The 10,436-nt window shown below is 36.5% G+C and overlaps 1 protein-coding gene across 1 annotated transcript in view; it reads right to left on the minus strand.

Annotated features, from left to right (window-relative positions):
• The window catches only part of NEK11 (NIMA related kinase 11), a 117,828-nt gene that overhangs the window by 47,096 nt on the left and 60,296 nt on the right, over positions 1 to 10,436 (minus strand). The window contains exons 7-9 of the mRNA XM_067470213.1: positions 8,332 to 8,451; positions 7,301 to 7,394; positions 6,213 to 6,351 (exon numbers count right to left, since the gene is read on the minus strand). Coding sequence (XP_067326314.1) covers positions 6,213 to 6,351; positions 7,301 to 7,394; positions 8,332 to 8,451 — 353 coding nt within the window. The remainder of the gene's footprint in view (positions 1 to 6,212; positions 6,352 to 7,300; positions 7,395 to 8,331; positions 8,452 to 10,436) is intronic.

Here is a 10,436-nt window from a genome sequence, read left to right on the forward strand (position 1 = left end):
GGTCCAGTCCAATGGTCAAATGCCGAGAGTTCAATAAACAAAGTCCAGGGATCAAGAGTCTATACCGTAGTCAAAAGCCAGTCCAAAGGTTCAAGATTCCAGGATTCCAAGATTACTGGAGACAGGTCAGGACACCGAAAAATCCAAGACCTGAGGGAAAAACCAGCAACATCCACCACCAAAATGCAACCGATACTTTTCTCCCCAAAGATAAGTTTCAAAGTTAGCTCCTTAAATCCAGTAACACCCAGCTGCAACCCATCTCCTGTACACCTCCACCCTTAATTGCTTTCACCCATGAGCTCCCACTTACAGATGACCAAACCCTCTAGAACTAATACATTAACCCTTCCATCACCAACCATCAACTGCAGATAATATGACACATATACTTTCTTACTGGTTGCTTTGAATGTCTTTTATGTCTGAAAGACAAGATATAAAACAACTTAAAATAATTTACACATACACACAACCATGTGTGAATGTGTCACAGACTTAACAACTTGCATTACTTTCAGGGAGAAATGTTCATTGGCGAGGGAAAAAAATTACAGCAAAAAATTGCTACTAGTGTCTAGAAATTAGCTAGTGAAATTGTATTTCCATGGTCTTCAAAAAGAGCAGATATTAATCTGCAGCATTATCTGCAGGTTCTGAGGAACAGAATGCTAGGTGAGATGGATTTTGAAACATCCTTATGTTCTTATCTACTAGTATATTGTTTCCTGCTTATGTCACAAGCATGCAGTGGCAATAAAACACCGGGCTAATGCGGCCATTTCTTGAGCTTGTAGGAATAGACTTAGGACCACCAGTGAAATGTAATACTGGTGGAAAGACAGAGTGTAGTCACCATAACTAGAATACTTATATCTCTGTCATAAGATGTGCCAAGCAAGCCATCATGACTTATATCTTGCATCACTTCAGTTTTAATTAGTTTCTTTGAATTCTGTCTTCCATAATGACTAAAACTTTATAGCACAAGATAGATCAAATTTAAAAAGAAGAGAAAAAGGAAAGTGTCACACTGTTTTGGAGATTTAACTATAGTACATGAAATCTGTTGGATGGGTTCTGTTACAAAACTGGCTTTCTTTGAAAATGAACAGTAGGATACAGGAACCACAAAGCTAACGCTTTTCAAAACAAACTTTTGTTTATCAGTATTTCTCTGCATTATTCAATCATTCTCTACCAAAATTAATTAACTGTTATGTGGTGCTTGTCTGCCCCTGCAATTATTTACTTTCATTTGTTTAAAGCATTTTTAAAGCATTTCTTTTTTATTCTCTTCTTCAGCCAAAATCCTCTCCTGGAGAGATTTACAGAGAACATTATCTTTATTACTCAGTCTACTTTTGGTGCTTTAAAAATATTTCTACTGGTTATATGACCCTCCTCCCCTATGATCCAAAGTATATACAGGTACTACTTAGAGAAATTTTTTAGATCTGGCAGGTAGTATATGAATTGATAAAATAATTTAGAAATTAAAATAAATAAATTTGATTACATTACAGCATTAAATGGCCAAACAGATTGAGTAACTAGTGATATCACTATGAGCAATCAAAGTTGTCGTATTGCCATCAGTTTAAATGTTGAGGGCAGGAGTGGTAGGTAGTGTAGAAAGAATTCAGTGACTTCCTATTGAAGCAACTGGCCACTTCTTTCCTATGTGAGAATGAAGCTGCCAACACAGTTATGAAAGTGAAGTGTTTTGATACAATTAGAGAAATAAACAAATAGAATGATAGACAATTTACGCCATTAACATTTACTGCATCAACAACCGTAATGGTGATGGGCTTCCAAGGGCACATGGTATTCATCCATAATGCATTCTTTCAATGGAAAACATGTCCTTGCAATGTGATTTGTTTAATAGTGGACAGAGTTCTATCCCTTTACACTAGTTTCAGACAAAAACCCAATCAAAGACTTAGATAATTCTCAATTCAACCAATCACGGGTTATTTATTTTTGATTCCATCCATCTATATGTAAGCAGAAACCTTTCCTCTCTTATTGCCAGCTTTTAAAAATGTTAATGTTCAGAATGTTAGCCTATCATTTCTGACATTTAACATCTGTGACCTCCTTTGGTTTAAGTAAAAGGTATCTTTTTCTCTGTTTAACAATTTAATCCTTTACCTCTCTGTCTCTCCCTCCCCAAAAGAAAACAGATCAATAAAAGTCACTTTCCCTATATATTTTTATACTGACCTTCATCTTATGATAAATAGCTAGATTCAAAATGTAAGAAAAAATATTAACATGATATATTATAAATGGTACTGTTATAAAAAATAAAAATAAAAATAAGGGAGAAAGTTAAAATCAACAACCATTGTAAAAACTCTGGTCAAATGAACAGAATTTGACCTATTATTGGGAGGAAATAACCTCCAGAACAGAAAAAATGCTCTTTAAAATGATTTTTAAAATAATTTTACAAAATGTAAGTAACTAGCCATCCCCTGCCATGTGTTGCTGTGGCCCAGTCTGGTGATCTGGAAAATAAAGTAATGAGAAAGTGTTGGTTTCGAATATATATAATTTCTTTATGCTTGTGCGTAAACAGTATTTCTTGCTGTTTCTTTGTCAATGTTGATGTAGAGATTGTCTGGTTTGCCCACTCTAGAACATGCAACACATAATTGTCCTTCTTTAGGGGTCCGTTTCAAATCTGTGATACTATATCTCTCTGTGTGTGAATCATATCTATCTATCTATATCTATGGCTGGATGGATCTTTGTCAGCAGGGCTTTGATTACGTTTTCTTGCCCTGGTGAAGGGAGTTGGACTGGATGGACTTAAGTATTTTCTGTTGGTCATGGGGGTTCGGTGTGGGAAGTTTGTCCCAATTCTCTCATTAGTGGGGCTCAGAATGCTCTTTGATTGTAGGTGAACTATAAATCCCAGTAACTACAACTCCCAAATATCAAGGTCTATTTCCCCCACACTCCATCTGTGTTCATATTTGGGCATATGGAATATTCATACCAAGTTTGATCCAGATCTATCACTGTTTGAGCCCACAGTGCTCTCTGGATGAACGTGAACTACAAGTCCCAAACTCAAGGTCAATGCCCACCAAACCCTTCTAGTGTTTTCTGTTGGTCATGGGAATCCTGTGTGCCATGTTTGGTTCAATTCCATCACTGGTGGAGTTCAGAATGCTCTTGGATTGTAGGTGAACTATAAATCCCAGTAACTACAACTCCCAAATGACAAACTCAATTTTTTTTGAGTGAAGGACATACATTGGGTTGTCTTTGCAGGTTACCCAGTCAAACCACATAATCTATGCAATTTAGGAAGGGGTTGTCGGCCACATCTCAGCAGTTATCAGGCTAAGGGCATGAGGCTTGGTCAAAACAAAATGGCCAGGACCAGTTGTAATGCTTATTACTTTGGATGTTTGTTAGCCTGGAATACAAAGGGTAGGTTTTAAAAGTGAGCAACACATTATTGGACTGCAAATCAGAACTCAAATGTGTTCTACTATTGTTGCAATCTCAATAGCTTTAAAAATGAGGGAGATATGAGCCCCTGAAGTTTCCTCACTGACCGTGATGTTTTCCTTAATGGGCATACATGACCGCCATTAACCAAGTAATTACGAAATTTTGTTAGTTTCATTAGAGTTCTGAATTTTCATCTCTGAAACAGTAGAAATATTTCAGAAATATAGCACCAGTGTAAGTACTTTTGAACCATTTTTAATGGATCACACATGCCTAGTAGCAACCCAGTTAATTTGCTGTATTTTTTCTACACAGATCCTGAATGAATCCACAACTCATGGAAACTGAATTTAACTATCTGATCTTCCAAGATAGCCTTCCTGATGCAATAAATTCAGGGGGAGAAAGGCAGGGTATAAATATAGGAAATAAATAAATAAATAAATACGTTTTTAAAAAGCAGCAGAATATCGTTATTAAAATGCAACCCGAAATCCAATAGTTTTTTTTTACTTTGATATGGCAGTGTTTTCTGATGATCAGCTGCTTAGTTTCTTAAGACAAAAACACCCAATTTTCACAAGAGCTGAAGGTTAATACAATCAAAAGGATCAAGAAACACAAGTTCAAAGAAAAGGGATTTGCACTGTTTGTTGTTCAGTCATATTCTGGAAACAGAAGCTAGTGTCTGTTAAAATATCAAATAAAAGCATATAACGCTAAAATACCCAATATTAAAATCACAGCTAACCATCTCAAAACAAACTAAACCAAGCAGTAAAACATTCTCAATTCAAATGAAGAGAAAGGAATAAACAGAACAATCTGAATTTTAAATCAGCCATCCTAATCCTTTAAATCCTATTCAAATAGTAAAATGCAACATTTTGTTCAAAGCCCCAGGGGCTTAATGCTGGCAGTTATTTCAAATTTTACACTTTTCCTATATGGGAAATGTGTCTGTGCAGCAAGTTGTGTGAAAGCCACATGAAATTAGTCAAAGACTTTCTATGTAAGGAAACTAATCTGAAATGGCTGTGCCACATACAAGATAAACTTCAACATCCAGCCCTATAAATCAGCAAATGAGGAAAAGCACAATCAAAGTACCCCCAACAGATGGCTATCTGGCCTCTATTTAAAGGCCTCCAAAGAAGGCGCTTCCTCCACACTCTGAGGCAGTGAATTCCACTGCTGAACAGCTGTTATGGTCAGCAAGTTCTTCCTAATGTTCAGTTGGAATTCTCATTGCTTCAAGCTCTAGTTTCCAAGGCAACAGAAAACAAGCCTGCTCCCTCTTCTTTATAGCATACTTTTAAATATTTAAATATAGCTATCATATCCCCCCTCAGCCTTCTCGTCTGCAGGTTAAACAGACTCAGCTCTTCAAGCCACTCCTCACATGGTTTCCAGACTGTTGATCACTTTAGCCTCTCTCCTCTGGACAAATTCCAGCTTATTATTATTATTATTATTATTATTATTATTATTATTGTCAATATGCCTCTTGAATTATGATGCTCAGAATTAGACACAGTATTCCAGGTAAGGTATGACTAAAGTAGAATAGAGGGCCAGTATTACATCCCTTGATCTAGACAGTATACTACTTTTAATGCGACACCAAATCCCATTGGCTTTTTTGGTTGCTGTATCGCATTCTTGGCTCATGTTCAATTTGTGGTCTGCTAAGACTCCAAGATCTCTTTCCAATGCTTCTTCTTGAATCCCCCTGCAAGGAAGCAGGGGAGCTGAAGGTGATTTATTGTATATTTCTTTCAATTCTGCCACCAATGTGAGGTATGAGGTTTACTATGAGATATGGCACATCAGACGCAGTATTGATGGAGATGAGACTGTTTCAACTAAAGATAACAGGTTTATTTAGTAAACAGCATATGGTTGCAAGTTGTAAACTTTCTTATTGAACTTTGAAGGATATTTGGTTTGAAATACTTTCCAATCTTCCAGGTTACACTGTATCGTTTACTCTTCCAGGTTACACTGTATTGTTTACTTTTCCTGAGGTGAAGTTCTTTTTATTAAACAATGTTTCAATACAGGTATATCTCTCCTATTTGATCTGTCCTTGATCAAATAACTCAACAAGCTTATTCTTTAGCCTTAACCTAACTAAAGAAACTGGCTATGTTTCTCCTTACAGTCTTCTTAGACTGAGAAACCTCCAGATTGCTTATTCAGGCTTCCCAAAGCCTCACTATTTTACTTCACCCTTCCTTTCACTCTCACACTGCTCCCCATACAAACTCACTGCTTCCCAGAACACTAACCAACTCCCAACTGACACAAACTGTCAGTTGCTCCACTCTCTCCCCTTGGCTCCTCCCACTTCTCTAACTGCTGCCAGCTTGACTAGGTCACCATGGCAACGCTGACTGAGGTTTTCTTTGAAATAGGCCGCTCCAGTGTTACTGTAGCTAACACACACATATATATATACAATTTAAAACATGCAAAGTATTAATAACTTCCGCACACACCCCTTTGTGACTTATTGGTTATTGATAGACTCATTCTTTCACACAGCATAATAATACAGTTGGTAAATAGATACACTGATACAAAGGTAATATGGACAATTATGGAAGTGGAACCTTAGATTCAAGTTTTCCTTTTTTCAAAAATATAGACGACACCTTTTTCAGCGAGATTTTTCTTGTGCCTCCTCAGGATTTAATAGTTAGGAAAATAACATAGAATATGATATCACTCACCATTATCTTCTTGTTCAGACATACAGAGGGTATCTTTTGTACTACTGTCACATTGGTCACTGCATCCTATGGACAGATAATCCAGTGTTGTGTCTTGCTGAGATTTAACCAGATACTCTCCATTCTGTTCGTCCGATTCCTTATTTGGTGCAATAAAAGAACAGTTAGTTTACAATATGATTACAATGTAACAACTATTGGAATTTTCTTTCTTTTTGTGGTAAGAACAGTTGAGTGCAAATTAACATTTTATTAGGAGATAGTCATGATACAAATTTCATACATAAATAAAAATTAACACTCAATGTAAAACTTACTTAGACAATTCAGGTAGTCTTGTTAACAAAAACCAAGTCATATCAACCCCATGTGGTATATATGGTTGAATATTACCAAGCTAACAGAAAACAATGTGGAATGAATGATAGTTTATATACAAATTACAATCTTTGAATGACTGTCACAAGATAAATCAATTCATTATCAGCCTGATTCCAAATTCTAAATTCGATTTAGAAGTGAGTTCTATATAGAAATGTTCAGATTTTTTTTTTCAGCCATTGGGAAAAATAGTTCAATTTTCCACAATTTTCTGGGTTTTTCAATTTTGGGGTAGGTAGAAATGGAAGTTTCTAAAAAGTGTCTTAAAATCCCTTAAAATTAAAAATAACTTACCCAGCCACCATTACACTGGTGGCTGAGCTCTCCTAGTGTGTAGAAATAACGTGCCAGGAGAACAGGGGCAGGGAGTGAGAAGGAAAATAGCTCCTTACCTCCCCTTCTCCTGGCATATCATTTCTATGGTGGCTGGGTAAGTTATTTTTAAGGTTAAGGTTTTTCTTGTGTAGGGGGGATTCTTTGGTGTCTGGGTGCCCTACTGGGAGGTCTGACAGAGCATCTAGACACACACACACACCCAGGAAAGCACAGGTTTTGGGGGAAGGTGAATGGACTTTAACCCATGCCCAATTGAGTAACTTAAACCTGATTGGATGAGGGTTAAAGGCCTGTCTGGAACCAGCCTTTGTCTCAAAACTGACTGTGCATATCTTTTGTAAAGTAAAACATAGGATAATATCTGTCCTTACATGAAGCACATCTATTTTTGCTTGATGAAAATGCTGGGATCTAAGCTCTTGCATTCTTTTGTGATTTTCTTGGTATTTTTCTTCAGCCAACTTTCTGAAAATAAATATAGCACTATTATTCAACATTAGAAATGGCAACTAAATTTCAATCAGCGTATTGGCTGGGTAAGTTATTTTTCATTCAAATAATGGAATTACCATTGGTATGACAAGAATGTCCCAAAATTTGAGTATAGTACAGGCAATCCCCAAGTTCCAAACAAAATTGGTTCTGTAGCTTTGTTCTTGAGTTGAATTTGCATGTAAGTCAGAACAGGTACATTTTTAGGGGAACTCCAGACATCTATCTATCTATCTATCTATCTATCTATCTATCTATCTATCTGGGGAAGGGTTAACACCCCTGTGGTGTTTATTTTGCCGTGTGTAGCCCTGTTCAGAAGATTTCGCCTCACTTTTCGTCCCTATAAGATAAATAGATTTTGAAAAAATTGGATTGTTGTGGAAACAATAATTGGTAGTAAAGCTTTAGTGGAGACACCTTTTCTCCATGAAAACTTTTTCAGGAATGAATTTCTCTTCCAGGGTGCAGATTTATCTCATGTCCTGTTGTCTTATCTTCATTCTTAACTATGAGTCATTTGTAAGTCGGATGTTTGTAACTCAGGGGTTTCCTGTATACAATTTCAATTAATTGCTTGTCTTTCCTCTTAACTAGACACTACTAAATTAAAATGCATTCTTGGGTTGATTAGTTGACTACTTTCATTAGTAGCAATTACTGCAAGAGTTAATAAAGTACAGGAAGTTAGTCACATCTGTTTCTGTTTTTCCTTTCCAAAATAGAAAGACCTGCATATCTCTTCCTATCTTTTAAGCAATGCTTAGATCTTTCATCCTGTGTGTTTCTGGCCATATAAATGAGGATGATATGACAAATGAGGGTGCCAACCTACTCCCATTTAAAACATCAATACTTTCTTATGTGCACAAAAGACACTAGAGGATGAAAATAATACATTGCTTCTTACTTTAGCTTTTGTGCTGTCTCATCAGCGATATTTAACTTCCGCAGTCTCATTCGTTCACGTGGTGTCATTTTCTGCACTTCTGACAGAGCTCTCAGAGTTTGTAGGTGAACTTTTTTCTGCCTGAATATGAAGAAAAGAATATGAAGACCCCTCAACCTCTGAGGATGCCTGCCATAGATGTGAGCAAAATGCCAGATAATGCTTCTGGAACATGGCCATACAGCCTGGAAAACTCACAGCAACTCAGTTATTTCAACCATGAAAGTATTCGACAACACAATGAAAAAAAGTGTTACAGCTGTAAAAACAAAGATGTCTGCCTTAGAGATCAGCTGGCAGTGGTGGTGCTCTGGAATTCTCAAGCAAATTCTCCTAACTTGCATTGCTTGCAGAACTTCAACTTTATAGACCAAAATTCAAAATACTGTGTTGTTGTTGGTTGTCAGACAAAGGAAGTTGTAAGGCATCCTTCCATAATGTCTTTCAGGTGTTTCGGAGTTCAGTTCCCATTAGTTCCAGTCAGCAAGGTGATTCATTAGGAAAGGTAGAAACTGTCATCCAAAATATATGGAAGCGCCATATTAGAAAGATTGCTTTTCCCTTTTGTTTATTAAACAAACACTTCCCCATGGTATAGGGCAAACTCTATTTGAAACAGAAGTTTCAAAAGCAGCTCGATATAGAATAAGGATCAGATATATTATATAGGAGAGGAAGTAATCACTTTTGCTGGACAAAAATCAGCTTACATCCATATCAACTAAGTAGTATGGCCCTTTAACCTAAAAGCACCTTACACTTAAGTAAGTGCCTACCTAAAATCTCAGCCTGCATATGCCTAAAATGCTTTTGAATCCTGCTCATAATCTCTCAGTTTAGATACTTAATTCTTCAACTGTTATAATTAGGAACTTCATAAGAAAAAAATGTGGAAGTACTGAAGAAATGCCACTTACAATAATTAGGATGGATCCAATTAAGTATGGATGTGTTAGTGATGACAGACTCACAGATTTCACTGGGAACCTGTTATAATTCAGGCAATGATTGTGCCTAATGTCAATGAGGAAGGGGATCACTGGATTCCGAAGACTGCTGAGCCTGCAAGCCAGCATGAGATTTTAAGTCCTGAAATTGAACATTCTATGTCTCCTGCAGTTAGTGAAGACAAAGGTCACATTCCAGAGAGGGACCCAGAGAGGTCTTTCTCTAAGGAAGCGAGTTCAGAGGATGAACTGCCAAGTGGAGAGGTTAATAAGCTATTAGGTAGGAGACTTAATTTTTGCAAACTCTGAGCCATTATCAGTTTGCCAGGGCAAACAGCAGGATTTCATGGTTTTATTGGACAGTCTAAAGGGATTTTTCAACATCTCTTCTCAAGTCCTAGTCAAGACAGCTAATGGAATTCTAGTTTCATGTCTCCAGTGGTTCACTCTCCATGCTTTCAAGTTTAAAGGATCATTCCTGAATTCTGTGTATTGGGTTTTATGCTGCCTTGAGTAGCCTGACTCTATTGCATTCCTGGTTTTTAAACAGAACTCTTGTGCCTTGGATTTTATGGAATATTCCTTACATTTAGACATAGATGTTTTTACTGTTTTTACTGAACTGCTTTTTATATATTCTTCAATAAACTGCTTTGCTGATTTACACTGGCCTGGCATGTGATGGCTTCTTGCTCTGGAATACAACAGAACCATATACAATGAACCTAATCAGGATCCAGTCTATTGTCATGAAGTTAAGAAGTAGTCACTTAACACTTCTAAGGTATTGAAAAGCAAAATTTTAAAACAGAATTATGAAAATAAAGCAGTCATACTTTGATGGTATATGAATTGTATCTATCTGTTAAAAAAATCTTAATTTCCAATTATAATGTAAATTTTGAAATGTTGCATGAACAAAATAATGGAAAATCTGTATCATTAGAAAGATTCAAAAAATATAACCTGGCAAGACACCATGAGAATATACAGAATATTAATACTGGAGGAAGCTCTAATTGAATTAACTTTTAATGCCATGCCTTGTTTGTAATTAAATTATGTGCACTTCAACCTTTGAACTCACTTCGTGTGACATGTGTGATATTAATTATTTCC

This window comes from Anolis sagrei, chromosome 6, assembly GCF_037176765.1.
Source record: "Anolis sagrei isolate rAnoSag1 chromosome 6, rAnoSag1.mat, whole genome shotgun sequence".
Lineage (NCBI taxonomy): Eukaryota > Metazoa > Chordata > Lepidosauria > Squamata > Dactyloidae > Anolis > Anolis sagrei.